The sequence below is a fragment of the Hyperolius riggenbachi genome, chromosome 10 (assembly GCF_040937935.1).
Source record: "Hyperolius riggenbachi isolate aHypRig1 chromosome 10, aHypRig1.pri, whole genome shotgun sequence".
In the NCBI taxonomy this organism is placed as follows: Eukaryota; Metazoa; Chordata; class Amphibia; order Anura; family Hyperoliidae; genus Hyperolius; species Hyperolius riggenbachi.
In genome coordinates, this window is record NC_090655.1 from 92,978,392 (window position 1) to 92,994,075 (window position 15,684).

Below are 15,684 nucleotides of genomic sequence, written 5' to 3' on the forward strand. Positions count from 1 at the left end.
TTTCGACCACAAAACAAAGCCTCCAGCGCCTTCGTAGTTAGGCTGAGTTTTCTACGCAGGTAACAGAAAGCACTACCCTCGCATGCGCCAGGGGTAACAGGTATGGTTTGGATGCGGGAACTGTGAGATGTCAGCGGAACCCCTGCAGGGGATCACGTTTCCACAAGGAAGCGTTTCCTAGCACACACACGGAAGTGTGTGGGAAATGAATGCGCATGCGTATAGGTAATGACAGGCAAGATGGTGGCGACCAGGAAAGGCACGCGTGGAGAGCGGCACGAGGAGGTAGAGGTGATTGGAGGAGCGCTGCTCTCACTACGGAGCATCGTGCGGGTCAGGGCAAGGCTCACGGAGATCTAGCAGTCTGCTGCTTAGAAATGCTATGGTTCCTATCAGTCCTACTGGCACCAGCATCGATTGCAAGGGGAAGAGATTGGTTGCTGCATAGATGTTTGTGAGACAGAACATTTTCTGTGCCAGCTTTACCAATCTGACCTAAACAGTACTTGTTTGTTTTTTGTACTTAAATCAGTTTTATATGTATACAGAGCAGAACTGGACTCCAACTGTTTCTAGTGGTCATTGAAGCGTGCCAGTCAGGGTGTAGTTACCAGGTCAGGTTATCCTTCATGGGGATGGGTCTAGAGAACTAGTCTTGTTGAGGGGACCCATGGCCACTTCTTGCTTGTGTCCACTAATTTATAAGAAATCATTGGAAACCCTATCCATGCCACCAACTGAATGGGTTTAGTAAAGTTGCGGAGGTGTTAGCTGAAGTGAGTGCGGTGCTTGAAGGTGGAAAACTCATAGGGAAATTCTGCAAACATGATTGCTGTTTCGACAGTTCTCCAATGACCGTGTCCTCTAGAATGTTTGTTTCAATAATTACACCCATGCTATTCAGGCAATTACAACGCTTCAAGTCGTAGAGGGTGGTGTGTTTGGGAGAAATTTTCCCTATGATGTTTCTAGCTGGTTCACCTCAAGTAGAGTAGTGCCAAACAATTTGGAGGAGGACATGATCCATCATGCAAAACAATACAAGCATGTAGATTGACTTGGTATTCCTGAATAGTCGAATGCCCAAAAGGTTGATGCAATCTTCTTGCATGTATTAGGTTTTTGTAACTACTCATGAGGTATCTGCATTTGCTGGGAGGACATACGTTGGTGACTTAGCTTCACACATACAAGGCATGCTGTTTGGCGAGGATTGGGATCTGATTCCTCTGGTGACATTGCAATGCTGAGGCTGTACTGAGGCCTGAAGGCTAGTAATGTGATAATGGGGTTGGTAGAGTGGGCAGAGGGTATGGTGCGGATGATGACAATGCTCTCAGGTTGCACTCAGCCAAAATGATCTGCAAGGCTAGCTGAGGTGTCTGGGCCATTGTACACACGCTAAATTCTCTGCTGAACGAGTTTAATCTAGCGTGTGTACGAGGCTTTCGGTGCAACAAGCATGCAGCCAGTGGAGTTAAAGTATCTATGATCTGCATTCTTACTCTGGGCCAATTGTTTAAAATGATATTAAGAAGAGCATCAGCACAGAAGTCAGGCAACTGGCATAGTTCATTAGTAAATGAAGATGACTCCTCATTTCTCTCACTTCAGGTTTACTTTAAAGGGTGCCTGAAGCCAATTAAAAAAATAATAATAATAATCACCTAAGGTGAGGGAAGGCTGAGGGTTCTATAGAGCCTTCCCATTCCTCTCCTGGTCCTGTTGTTACTGCGCTGCCTTCAGCTATACTTTAATAAATGACTCCTCACTCCATTGCACTCAGTACTTGGTATGCACTAAAGTGCTGATAATGTTACCCATAGATGATATAGAGCGGAAAGATAGTGTCTAGAGTGAGGGAGGAAGTATTTTTTTGAAATCAATATCGGAAAAAACAGCACCTCACAGTCTTTGTAATGCAGAATATCAGCTGTATGATGTTAGAATTTAAGTATTATATGCTTGAATTCGTAGGCTTCAGTTACTTTAACTGAGTTTAGTTAAAATACTTGATGTGCCTAATCTCCCTTTAACCCTCCTGGCGGTATGAAAAATTCCGCCAGGATGCAGCGCAGCAGTTTTTTTTTTTTTTAATCATGTAGCGAGCCCAGGGCTCGCTACATGATAGCCGCTGCTCAGCGGCATCCCCCGCCCGCTTCGATTGCCTTCGGCGATCTCCGATCAGGAAATCCCGTTCAAAGAACGGGATTTCCTGGAGGGCTTCCCCCGTCGCCATGGCGACGGGGCGGGATGACGTCATTGGGAGTCCCGATCCACCCCTCGGCGCTGCCTGGCACTGATTGGCCAGGCAGCGCACGGGGTCTGGGGGGGCGCGCGCCGCAACGTATAGCGGCGATCGGGCGCGGGGCGGCGGCGATGAGTGTGCTGGCGCAGCAAAGTGCTAGCTGCGTCCAGCAAAAAAAAAATTAAGAAAATGGGCCCAGCAGGGCCGGAGAAAACCTGCGCGGCTTACCCCGAACTACGTTCGGGGTTTCCGCCAGGAAGGTTAAGGAGGACTTCTAGAATCACTGCAGGACAGTGCGTTTCTGCTTATACAAGGCCAGAGGTTTTATCTGTCCTCTGGTGTGCAGACATAGAGGCAGTCTTTTCGGTAAACATTGAGTGGTTTCATATTTCCTAAAGGTAAACCACTGTTCTAAGATTACGGGACAGGTCACTGGAACATGGAATTTTCCAGGGCATGTGCAGTAAAGATTGTGCTTGTCATGATATCACGGGTTCTTATCAGCCAATAGCAGGCGATGAGTTATTGATCCGTCCCTTCTCAGATGATGTCACATTTAACTCTTTAGAGGTAAAAATACAGAATATGCGCTTAGGAAGCAAACTATTGCACTAGGCGGATCACATTCTCACTGTTTGTGTATAAACAGAAAGTCAATTGTATGAAAATAGACCGCGCTACCTGTCATATAAAAAATAAGAGTTTACAGTGTCACAGTTCGTTGCCAATCTGTTCTCACATTAGGCTCTATTACAGTTCAACTGTCTTCCAAAGTCCTTGGCTCTTTACTTCAGGACAAAAGCCTCAACATACTTAAGAGAGATAAACAGAGAAACGCCTTATAGCGTATCACTATGCCACAAAGATATCCCTTCACCTCGATCAACCGTCTGTGCAGTTATTAGCTTAGTCACCCTTCCAGTCACCAGTGCATGGACACTCCCCCCTAAGTGCCCGCACTCACCTTATAAGCCTCCTGTCTCTCCGGAGGTAGGATTGGTAGTGTATGGGGGTTGGAAAGGATCACCGTCAATCTCCTATGTCACAAACCAGCTTCAAACCACTCTGTAACAGAGAGGCTGACATAGCGTAATACTGAAAATTATTGAAGTTGAATAAATAATGATTGCACTCACAAGCCGGCTGGGTTACAAAGCATTGAGCAATTACAATCCTGGCCCACGGGAGACCGCTCTGCAAGTGCCGCTTCAGCTCCCCGTCTGGCTGCTAGCTCCGAGAGGCAAAACTTCCTGGTCTAGTCACGTGTGCTGCGGCTCCGCCCTATGCATTTCGTCAGGCTTACTGACTCATCAGAGGCTCGAAGTTTTGCCTCTCGGAGCTGGCAGCCAGACGGGGAGCTGAAGCGGCACTTGCAGAGCGGTCTCCCGTGGGCTAGGATTGTAATTGCTCAATGCTTTGTAGCCCAGCCGGCTTGTGAGTGCAATCATTATTTATTCAACTTCAATAAATTTACAGTATTACGCTATGTCAGCCTCTCAGTTACAGAGTGGTTTGAAGCTGGTTTGTGACATAGGAGATTGATGGTGATACTTTTCAACCTCCATACACTATCAATCCTACCTCCGGAGAGACAGGAGGCTTATAAGGTGAGTGCGGGCACTTAGGGGGTAGTGTCCACGCACTGGTGACTGGAAGGGTGACTAAGCTAATAACTGCACAGACAGTTGATCGAGGTGAAGGGATATCTTTGTGGCGTAGTGATACGCTATAAGGCGTTTCTCTGTTTATCTCTCTTAAGCATGTTGAGGCTTTTGTCCTGAAGTAAAGAGCCAAGGACTTTGGAAGACAGTTGAACTGTAATAGAGCCTAATGTGAGAACAGATTGGCAACTAACTGTGAGACTGTTAACTCTTATCTTTTATATGACAGGGAGCGCGGTCTTTTTTCATACAATTGACTTTCTGTTTATACACAAACAGTGAGAACGTGATCCACCTAGTGCAATAGTTTGCTTCCTAAGCGCATATTCTGAATGATCGAACAATCGACTTCCGTCCGAAATCGATCGTTCCCGACGATTCCCGTCCGTGCAGAAGATTTCCCTCGATCGCCAGTGGGTCTGGAGTGCGTCGATAGTTTTGTTCGAATGCCCGACGAACTAAGAGAGGCCTGATCTAGCTAGTAGGGATAGATCAAGTATGCAAGGAATGCATGCGATTCTACAGACTGTTTGCTTTGCCGAGGTTAGATATTGATTAAAATGGGAATATAATCAATAATGCAAGTGTATTGCATTTCCCCATTTAAGTTATTTTAAAGCTCACAACAAATTTCATACTACTTCCTAACGGAAGGAGGGGAAAGCCATCAGTTTAAAAACGCTTTGGACAGAACCATACACAAATGTTTTTAAGAGTTGCAGATGCTTCTGTTTTGTGTGGCATTCAGAATAAAACTTGAGAAAATTGCGATGCATATCCTTGAGTTATACATAGTTTGAGGAAAAATTGACGTAAGACTTAGTAAAAGATTGTTGCTTTGGAAATGCAGGCTAATGCTATTTGTTTATAAATGTCCATCATTACAGCGGTTTGTGTAACATCTTCTTTGTTGTTTTTTCAGACAGCAATGGAAGTTGACCCTCCAACCTCTCCTAGACTGACACGAAGAACAGCCACAAAAGAATCTAAACCGGAAAACAGTGATCGATACAGTCAGAATCAAAGTGAGTCTGCAATAACTGTTGGAAGCCCTTCCAAGAATGGTTCACTTAAGGTCCAGTCACAGTTGGTCACTCGTAGTAGGCACAGAAGTGGTCAGTCAGATGCTGATGTGTCTGAAGCAGAATCTACTGCTTCTAATTCTTCCACAAGAGTCACGCGGAGTAGGCAAAAACTTGGAGCCTTGACAGATTCTGCCCGGAAACTCAGAAGCCACCATTCTGCAGTCGTCACTGAGCCTATTTTGGAGTCCAAAGAAGAGGAACTATCTGAAGCCGAGTCAGTCTGTTCCTCTGTTTCCAGCAGAGCTAGGAGAACACGCTCAGGCATTTCACAGTCCACAAAAAGAAAAGGCCAGAAGTCAGTTTTGGTCTCAGTACAATTTTCTGATCATTCTGACGCAGAATCAAACTGCTCTTCCGTTTCAGGATTGCATATCACTGCCACCAGATCTACAAGAGCATCTAAAGCAACAGCTTTGCGTTCCCTTGGTGGGGAATGTCAGAAGGAAGTATCTGATGCAGAGTCTTTTATTTCAGGTGTTTCTTCTCCGCCACTTATCAAACGCTCAAGCAGTAGACTGCAGAGTAAATTGCAATCAAGAGAAACAAGGAGCGTCAGTGAAAGTAGCAGTCAAGAGCAAGAGTCGCCCAAAAAACAGAGGCAAAGTTTACGGGAAGAAAAAGGGACCGATCCTTTGTCCCCTGTGAAAGAGCAGAAACTGTTATCTGCCCCTTGTTGGAGTTTGAGAAGTCGCCCAGTGTATCATGAAGTTGACTTAATCAGTTCTGATGGAGAGGTTCAGGGTAAGGAAGTCTCTAGCAAGGATTCACATGTAACAGAACATAAAAACAAGGAAACTTCAAAAGAAGAGATTGTAAACTTGTTAAACGAAAGTGCAGAGATTTCCCCTACCTTACCGAAATCCCCCCAGTCAATACACAGAGCTGCTTCAGACCAAATGGTCATTGTAATAGATGATCTGACGGATGAGGGAGAATGTAAAGACCAAGATCAAGGCTCAGCTGATCATCATGATGATGTTGAGACACCTGTCATTGCAGTCAGTAACATTAAGCATGTAAACTATGGTAACCAAAATGTTTCCAGTGTGCCTGAAAGTGGAGCAGCATGTTTAATTATTGACAGTGAAGAGTCAGAACACAACGAGGGTGATAACACCCGTGAGGAATCAGAACACATTGAGGCTGTTAATGTTGACCATAAGGAACTAAAACACAGTGAGGCTGATAATGATGACCGTGAGGAATCTGAACACAGTGAGGCTGATAATGATGATCATGAGGAATCCGAATCCAGTGAGGCTGATGGTACTGAGGAATCTGAATCCAGTGAAGATGATGTAGAAATAGTAGAGGAAAACTCCATGCAGACAAAAACACTCAAATCTTCAGCACAGAAATCACAAGATATGGTGGGTGAGGGACTATTTGTGATTGACACAGCTCCTGGCATGGACTCTAGTAAAAAGTATTATGTAGACCATGAAGGAGATGAGAGCGAATCTGAAAATGAGCTAAGCGAAAAGGAACCACTATCTGAACCTGATGAGGAGGAAGAGTTTATTGATGAAGATGTGGATGATGAAGAAGAATTATTAAATAGACCAAAGAAAGGCTTGTAAGTTTTTGTGTGGTTTTTTTTGTTTTGTTTTGTTTTTGTTTTTCTGTAACTATATCTCTGGTGGAAGTAGAACAGCATTGCTTTCCATGTATGTGTGAAACCGCATTGCTTTCCATGTATGGGTGTCCATCTCTCCTCCTCACCTGATGTTGACTAATGCCTCTACTTCTTTAGAAAAAAACGAATCAGTGGGATCAAATCCTAGCTAAGCAGAGATAGTCGATGAGATGCAAATAAGGGCCCTTGCTCGCTCCGTCACACCGCAGTACTTTTCCCCACCACACGGGCCATGCAAGTCTATGGAGACTTGCACAGTTCACGCGATGACGCGGTATGCCAGAAGTATCCAAATCGCTGTATTGCTGATGCAAAGGCTGCAGTGCGTTACCTTATGATCCATGCCAACTGCACGTATTATGCAGTTATGCAAGCCTATGGGAGAAGCAGGCAGTGTGCACAACAGGAGTGCGACGCGCATGTGGGGACTGATGGGAATCCTAGTTATTTACTTCCTGTCCAGCAGGAAGTATGTCACTAGCTGCGGGGAGGTCCTATGCATATGACCCTATAGCACAAGGTCATATGAAGTCTTAATTCTGTGCACCGCATCGCAAATATCCAGTGTAAAACCCAGGGTTGAGGAGTTGGAGCAATTTTGGGTCGGTGGTTTCAATAAACTGAGGAGTTAGTCGGATGATTTTTGTACCAACTCCACAGCCCTGGTACAACAGGCTTTATGCAAATTGTAAGCAACTGGGAGATGGGCCAATCAAATTCACTTGCTGCTGATTTGTGATTACATGTAGCTTGGAATTGGACCAGTTTACATTAGTTTGGAATTAATTGCATCTCATTGACCATGTAGTTCTCTGAGCTTACATCAGCCACTGTGTATCACTTTTTACTGGGCTTTATATTGTACTGTAAATATAGAATATGAAATGTAGGTTTACTTAGACCTAAACTATTCTATATTCCCTTTCATCCAGTGTGTTGTCAACCAGCATAGACACAGGAATGAGCATTAAGGAGATGGGCGGCTTGTATATCAGCTTTGATGCTGAGAAGCCTAACCCGGGTCCAGGCTTGCATCAAAAAGTCGTAAAGGAAAGTAAAAAGGATGAGGTAAGTGGAATATATTTTTAAGTTAATTACGTTTAAGGCCAATTCTGGACTCTAAGTAAACCTTATGATGACATACCTAGCAAAGTGCTCAATGTTACCTTTTTAGTTTCATATCAGGAGTTTTGCAGCTAAGAATCAGTTTTAAAATGAGAGTGAGAATACAATGGAATATGACTGGCTAGTCTCCTAAACCAATAGATCATGCAATTAAAGAGAATCTGTAAACATAAAAACATCCCTTGGGGGGTACTTACCTTGGGAGTCCCTCGGTTCCAGTGCTAGCAGCCCCTGGACACCGGAGAGGTAAATATTTACCTACCGCAATCCAGCGCAGTACAAGCCTTCCAATTGTGATCAGGTGGAAATAGCTAAGCCCAGTCGGGTCTGCAAGTAGCCTGTGTAATAGAGTGGACTTGATCGGGCTTGGTTATTTCCACATGAGCCCGATCGGAAAATTGCTATTGCACTGGAGCCGGGGAAGGTTAATATTGCAGGCACTGATAAGCCACAGATGATATCCTTGTTGGCTGTGGTTTCAGGGGAGCCAGCAGAGGAGGATGGGGAAGCCTCATTAGGACCCAGAGGCCTCCCCCTCCTGAGGTAAGTATCCCTGGGAGGTTCTTACAGTTCCTCTTTGAGGCATGTAGGGCATCTGTAGAAGCAGTCATTGGTTCAGAGTCTAATGGACGCTGCAGGTTGCCCGCACAAAGGGTAGACCGCATGCACTGGTCCCAAAACAGCAAAGAGAACCATGCAATTCAGAATGGTTTGGAATGAAGTTGGACTGTGTATTAATCAACTGGTAATATGATGTATATTGTCCAAAAAGGACAGAATTCCTGTTGGCACAAGAGTTGTTTCCAATACCCATAATTCATCATATGGAGACTTTAGTACACATTTTAGGGTGTCCTAGGATGATATTTTGTCCTTGTGGCTTCTGAAAATACACAAGCTCAAAACATTATCATGTGACCAGTGGCAGCTCAGCTGTTCCCTCTTGGTCGCATCAGTAAGATCTTTGAGAGCCCACTAAAGTTTGCTTGAGCCTCAGTTTTCAGTCAGACAATGGCAGTAGCTACAGTTAGTCCCCAAATTATGAACGACACGCTGATACAAAGGGCCCGAAAATGTGAAATCCTGTTAGAAACTCTTTTTTGGGTAACAAAAAAACAAACAAAAAAAAACTTGTAGGTTTTGAGAATCGATTTTAACAATTCAAAGAAATGGGGGGGGGGGGGGGGCAGCAGATATGGCACAGAGGAGTGACCCTAAAGGCATGGGGGAATAGAGGTGACATAGGGGACACACTTGAAGGTGTGGGGACACAGAAGAGGTGCGGGGGACAGAGATGGTACAGTGTTTCCACTTATGGACAAATTCAGGTTAAGAGCAAACCTACAGTCCCTATCTCTTTCGATAACCGGGGACTAGCTGTCTAAGGTTGCTGACTACTGTAATACTGCAAGCTGGATTTTTATATACTGTAAAACTCACGCATGTCTTCTTTATTTTAGCTTCTAAAGAAAAGTGTCATAACTCCTGACTTTGAGAAAAAGGAAGCTGTCCCACCATACACAGAGACTCTAAATATGCTGAAGAAACAGCGAAAGGTATGTGGGCACGTCATTTTTATGTTGTCTAGTCTTAGTATCTTTGTTTGCCATTTAATCCAGCAATTCTGTGGCTAATGTGGCTTGGTTCTAGGTGATCCTGTGTTTTTACATAATGTTTGTCTGATTTTTGCAGAAGGAGCGTGAGAAAACTACAGGACAGGGCTGGTTTGACATGAAAGCTCCAGAAATGACAGAAGAGTTAAAAAATGACCTGAAAGCTTTGAAAATGAGATCTGCTATGGACCCTAAACATTTCTACAAAAAGAATGACCGAGAGGGCTTCCCCAAATACTTCCAGGTAATGTAAGCAGACTTTCCTCCGGTGGCAAGTCCTATTTTGTCATAGAAACACAAATGACATTATTATTAATTGGAACCATGTAAGGTAGGGGTACTCCCATATATTGGTACTCAACTATCTTTCTTTTTTTTTTTTTTTTGTAACAGTTTTTACCCCTTAAAAGGAAACCTCCAGGTATTTTTTTTTTTTTTTTTTTTTTAAAAGCAGGTTTACTTACCTGGAGCTTCCTCCACCCCTGGCAGCTTGTGTCCCTCCCTGCAGAACTGCTCCCAGCCAGTGGATTGGGGTCCCCTCTGTTGCAGCAGCCGACCTGGTGAGGTCGGCAGCCTCTGCACGTCCTCGCTGGTCCCACGCCCGCAGTTGGGGCATTCTATGCAGGCGCAGTACTTACCTGTGCAGAACGCTACTGGGTACATGAGCGTGATTGCGAGAAAAAGGTCAATAGTTTATGTATTTTATCTTTCTCTGCCCTCGGAAGTTGTATTCTGCCAGGGAAACGTTTTATGGTTGTAATTTTGCTGATCAGTGATGTTTACTATATTCCGACAAGGTACTGACAAGACAGATGCTGTCACTTGCATGCCTAGAAATTAACTCTGCAGCAAAAAAAAAAAAAATCAAGTAAAACAGCCTGGTTACCAATGTTTTCTACTGTACACACACGTTTCTCATCATGTCACTTATCGCCTCGGGTACACTTTAAAATGAACCTTACCTGAATAAAAAAAAAAACGTTTCACTTACCTAGGGCTTCAACTAGCCCCCTGTAGATGTCCTGTACCTGCACCGGGACAAACAGATCCTCCAGTTAACTGCAGCCAGCGCCAGTGCGCCTGCGAGTCTCTGGCTGTGCGCGTCCCTTGATTGCACTCCTGTCACTGTGGCCATCCTGCGCATGTATACGGCCACAGCAACGGGAGCGCCACCAGGGCCGCACAGGCACACTGTCCCAAAACTGGTTGGCTGCGGGGGACCGGAGGATCGGTTTGTCCTGGTGCGGGCACAGGACGTCTGCAGGGGGCTGGTGGAAGCCTCAGAAACGTGAAACTTTATTTTTATTTTTTTTTTATTTCGGTTAAAAAGTTCAACTTTTAAGTTATGGGTGAGAAGACATCAATTCTTGATATGTCTCTGAGCTAGTGAACTCATACCCTGCAAACCAGGTGTTCCCGGCTGGCTTGTCTTCCCATGAATGAATGGCCTGTATCCGCTCCTCCGTCTTTTGTGTGGTCCCTATTTTGCTTGTTCATTCAAATATCATGAGGTTTTTGAGATTTCCGATGTTGGGTGATAAGAATGCTTGCTGCATTTAATTACAAGCTTTGTGAGTGACTTTTTTTGTATTTAAAGTGGGGGTCCAAGCTCGATTTAAACAATCCACTTACCCGGGGCTTCCTCCACCCCTTGGCAGCAGTCCTGTGCCCTCGCCGCAGCTCTGGTGTCTCCCATTGTCCTGCGCTGCAAAAGCCGGGTGAGGTCGGCTTCATCTACGCTCCACGGCGTGGGTCAGGTGGTCCGGCCAACATTATCAGCATTGTACTGCGCAGACGCAGTAGTTCAGACCTGATTACGTAGGCCGGACCACGTGACCCACGCCGTGAAGCGCAGAAAAAGCGGACCTTGCCAGGTCGGCTTCTGCAGCGCGGGACAACGGGAGGCACCGGAGCTGCGGCAAGGGCACAGGACGGTGTTACCCGGGGCTGTAGGGAGCCCCAGGTAAGTGGATTTTGTTTTTTATCGAGCTTGGATGCTTTCTTTAAGTCTCCATGTTATTTTGTAGTAGAAAATGGGATGGGTCATTTGGTGGGTTTTTTTCTGGTAAGTTGAGAGATGTATCTTCAAACTTGGGTTCTGGTGAAGTATTACAGCTTTGGTTTGAACTTCCGTAGGTTGGAACAGTGGTGGACAGCCCCGTAGACTATTATCACTCCAGAATTCCCAAGAAACAACGGAAGAGAACAATTGTAGAAGAACTTCTAGAAGATGCTGAGTTTAGAAGGTAAGTAATCCATCTGTTTAATACTTGAATGATGATATGCGAGTTACTCTGGCATCCAAGTGAAATGGTAAAATCGGAGGCTCCAAAAAGGATAAGCACCGGGACCTGCTGGAGCTCAAAGGAACCTTGGTAGCGGCAGCATCCACACTGTTAAGATGGCTATTAGAAAGCCTTGCCGTATATTAGAAAGCCTTGCCATCGACAAGTGACCCGTTCAGCTCATTGGAAAAAAAGGGCCTTATAGTGGTTATAGTGCTGTAACGTGATACCATCACTAGTGTTTTGTTGGTTTAAAAAAAAAAAAAAAAAATTCATTGAACAAACGGTGCAATAAATGCACAAGCCTTCCATAGAACAATGTGAGGTACGAAAAATGGGGTTACATAGTAACCATACAGTGCACTAAGTATGATTTAGCAAATACAACTCAAAGAGGGAGATATTTTATCAACAAAAGTTTAGAGCAGCCAGAAGCAGAGAAGTGTAAGTAGTAAGTACAAAAGTTAACTGTTCTATATTTAAGCTTAAAGCGGAATATAACCCTGCATTTCAACTTTGCTCTAAATCATTATTTACAGCATATTATATGCAAAAAGCATTTTTTTTTTACTAGACCAGCATTGGAAGGGTTAAACACAGAGGTTTAAAGTTCCGTGGAGAGATATGCAGAAGTTCAGATTGTTACATTCTATTTAGTTAAATGTATCTATTGATAAATGTTACACACTCTTTGGCTGTCCTCCAGCTCCTTCTTAGTCAGAGAGAGTGAGTCACATTCAACACTTAGATACATTTATGTATACAAAATGTATCTATGTCAGCTTCGGATGCGTCTGCAGAAATCTCCAGGAACTTTAAAGATCTGTGTAACCCTTCCAATGCTGGTCTAGTAAAAAAAAAAAAAAAAAAAAAAAATGCTGGTTGCATATAATATACTGTAAATAATGTTTTAGAGCAAAGTTGAAATGCAGGGTTATAGTCCGCTTTAATCTAGAGGGGACAGGATATCTAAGTCTAATTATGCCATCATGCAGCGTATGTGCGGCCAGTACTATTGGGTTTACATAATTAAGAATGGTAAGGTACTGCAATAGTGGCGTAACAGTAGTGGAGAAACACAAAAGTAAAAACCATGAACGACACATTTTGTAGATTAATGAGAAAACAATTTCCTATTAGCCCACTGATCCCATACTAGATGAAATTGTTGCCGACGACCCCTATGGATATAAACTAGTTTCTTATAGGCCAGGCCACTAGCTAGTCTTTTAACCTCCCTGGCGTTCTATTAAGATCGCCAGGGCGGCTGCGGGGTTAGTTTTTTTTTTTTTATAAAAAAAAAAAAAAAAAAAATTTCATGCAGCCAACTGAAAGTTGGCTGCATGAAAGCCGACTAGAGGGCGCTCCTGAAGCGTAATTCCGATCGCCTCCGGCGATCAGAATTAACCAGGAAGACCGCAATGAGCAGCCTCCCTTGTTTTGCTTACCTCGTCGCCATAGTGACGAGCGGAGTGACGTCCTGACGTCAGCCGCCTCAGATCCAGCCCTTAGCGCTGGCCGGTACTATTTGTTCCGGCTGCGCAGGGCTCGGGCGGCTGGAGGGACCCTCTTTCGCCGCTGCTCGCGGCGGATCGCCGCAGAGCGGCGGCGATCAGGCAGCACACGCGGCTGGCAAAGTGCCGGCTGCGTGTGCTGCCTTTTTATTTGATAAAAATCGGCCCAGCAGGGCCTGAGCGGCGACCTCCGGTGGTAATGGACGTATATAGTCGTCCATAGCGCTTAATACAGCTTGAAAAGAGGGGCGCAGCAGGGGACAGCCATTTCAAGGCAATATCATATTTCGCCGCAAATAAGGCTTCTCCCATAAACATTTTAGTGCATGACTGTGTAGGCCTTCATCCAGAATAACTCCCAATATACATAACACAGGGTTTGGAGTGATCGGAGAGCCCATTTTATCGTGCAAGGAATTAACTATATGGGGCCAGAAAGCTGATATTTGAGGGCAGTCCCAGATCAAGTGGAAAAAATGAAGGCGAGTCAAAACCATATTTAAGTCACAACTTGCTAGCATGCTTGTTGATCTTGGCCACGTGAGAAGGCATTGAATAGACTTGGTGCACTATGTATAGCTGTGTTGCACAATCTTTGATACAGAGTGAGACCCTTTTTACTGCTTGCAAAGCATCATCCCAGTTGTCTTTGGCTCTTTAGAGCCCAGAGTACGTTCACAGGCCTTGCTTTCTATCAGTTCTTTATAAAGATCTCCGATGATATGTTTTACTGGGCCCATCTCTAGCACTTAAGTATACTCTGCCGTTCCATATGGATTGGTTTATTTTTAAATTGCATATGGAACGTGTGTTTTAGTTGCAAATATCTAAAGTAGTGAGGCGAAAGTGCAGGTTATCGATCTTTAACCTCCCTGGCAGTGCATTTCTGTCTGGAATTGAGTCAAAAGCGTGTTTTGTTTTTTTTAAGAATTTTAGGCTTCCAATTATTAAGTCATAACTCGCCAAAATATGCCAGAATAAAATCCTGGTAGCCATTTTACACACACACAACACATGATCCTGGCGGCGGAATACAGACAAGTAGACAGCCGGGGGGAAAAGCCTGGGACCCGCTGTGCAGTGCGAATCGCAGAAACTGAGCACGTGGCGCCACCCCGACCTGAGCCAGGGTTTACAGCTCCCAGCTCACAAAGTGGAGCCTGAGCACAGGTCGGGATTTCTGCCAGGGGGGTTAAAGAGACACTGAAGCGAAAAAAAAAAAAGATGAATTGGTTGTGTACTATGAATAATTACTAGAAGATTAGCAGCAAAGAAAATATTCTCATATTTTTATTTTCAGGTATATAGTGTTTTTTTTCTAACATTGCATCTTTCTATAATATGTGCAGATTGCACAACACTCAGCATTCAAAATGATTCTTTCAGAGCAATCTGTGAACTAATGACCTCTCCTCTGGCAGAGAAAAAGTAAATAGTTCACTTACAGTTGAGATAATAAAAGTCAGAAAACAGCCCTCTCCAGGACTTTGAAAGTCGTAGAGTTAATGGCTTTTTTGCATAGAGATAACTAGAGTTTCTTAACTCTTCCTGTACTGGAAACAATTAGACTGATGTATCTGATCTTAATGTTTTTATTTTTTAGCTGTACTACACATACAAATCATAATAACATTTTTTTTTTTTCGCTTCAGTGTCTCTTAAAGGGAACCTTAACTGAGAGGGATGTGGATGTTTCTTTTTAAACAATATCAGTTGCCTGGCTGTCCTGCTGATCTTTGGCTGCAGTTGTGGCTGAATCACACACCTGAAACAAGCATGCAGCTAATCCAGTCTGACTTAAGTCAGAGCACCTGATCTGCATGCTTGTTGAGGGGCTGTGGCTAACCGTATTAAAGACACAGGATCAGCAGGAGAGTCAGGCAACTGGTGGTATTTTAAAAAGGAAAAATCCAAATCCTTCTCAGTTTAGGTTCCCTTTAAGCATATCAAAGGGTGACATCACAAGCTTTTTAATCGCCATGTCCAAATAAAGTCCCGCTGGGGATATCCTTCTACTGGACTTCCTCAGTCCTGTAACCTTGGCAGTAAAGCTGGGGGTGGGGTTTGTGCACTTTTTGGAAATTTGCTTGCTTGTGTTTTTTTTTTTATTATTTTTTTTTTATACTACTTCCAGTGTTTCTAAATACATACATATTTTGACAGATACAATAAAAAGAAGTACAAGGAGATCCTTGCAGAAAAGGCTGCACGGGCTGAAGGCAAGAAGAACCGTAAGAAAAAGAAGTTCCGGACTTAATATCAAGCAACACTGTTCTCTGTATTGACTTTGAGTGAACACCACAGGAGACAACTGAAGGAACAGTGGTGTGTTAAACTGAAGAAATGTTTTGATTCACTGAATCATTGTCAAAGCCAAGCCTAAGTTTCATTAGGTTTTGTACATACCTCTATATTACATACTACTTTTTATGTAAAGATACCCAAACAGTATAGATATAATCTGATCTATAGTTAAATCAAAAACAAAATGGTAAACCAAATGAGTGTTTCCCCAGA

At 44.0% G+C, this 15,684-nt stretch overlaps 2 protein-coding genes across 7 annotated transcripts in view; one reads left to right on the forward strand and one right to left on the reverse strand.

Annotated features, from left to right (window-relative positions):
* LOC137533890 (transcription factor A, mitochondrial-like) overlaps positions 1 to 112 on the reverse strand; it is a 118,265-nt gene extending 118,153 nt beyond the window's left edge. The window contains exon 1 of the mRNA XM_068255188.1: positions 77 to 112. Coding sequence (XP_068111289.1) covers positions 77 to 84 — 8 coding nt within the window. The 5' untranslated portion in view covers positions 85 to 112. The remainder of the gene's footprint in view (positions 1 to 76) is intronic.
* On the forward strand, positions 27 to 15,677 carry DNTTIP2 (deoxynucleotidyltransferase terminal interacting protein 2). Of its 6 annotated transcripts, none has more exons than XM_068255186.1 (7): positions 27 to 59; positions 4,832 to 6,570; positions 7,563 to 7,698; positions 9,216 to 9,311; positions 9,448 to 9,612; positions 11,505 to 11,614; positions 15,331 to 15,677. In XM_068255186.1, the coding sequence occupies exons 2-7, from the start codon at positions 4,838 to 4,840 to the stop codon at positions 15,422 to 15,424; spliced, it is 2,334 nt and encodes a 777-aa protein (XP_068111287.1). In that variant the 5' UTR covers positions 27 to 59; positions 4,832 to 4,837; the 3' UTR covers positions 15,425 to 15,677. The 6 variants fall into 6 exon arrangements, with proteins under 6 accessions (XP_068111287.1, XP_068111282.1, XP_068111283.1 ...); XM_068255181.1 differs by lacking the exon at positions 27 to 59 and adding an exon at positions 231 to 291; XM_068255182.1 differs by lacking the exon at positions 27 to 59 and adding an exon at positions 235 to 285.
* The last annotated feature ends 7 nt before the right edge of the window (positions 15,678 to 15,684 follow it).

Coding starts and splice junctions, on each gene's coding strand:
- DNTTIP2 (XM_068255181.1), top strand. CDS start 241: ATGGTGGCGACCAGGAAAGGCACGCGTGGAGAGCGGCACGAGGAGGTA. Junction 9,312..9,447: donor TGCTGAAGAAACAGCGAAAG/GTATGTGGGCAC, acceptor TGATTTTTGCAG/AAGGAGCGTGAGAAAACTAC. Junction 9,613..11,504: donor GCTTCCCCAAATACTTCCAG/GTAATGTAAGCA, acceptor GAACTTCCGTAG/GTTGGAACAGTGGTGGACAG.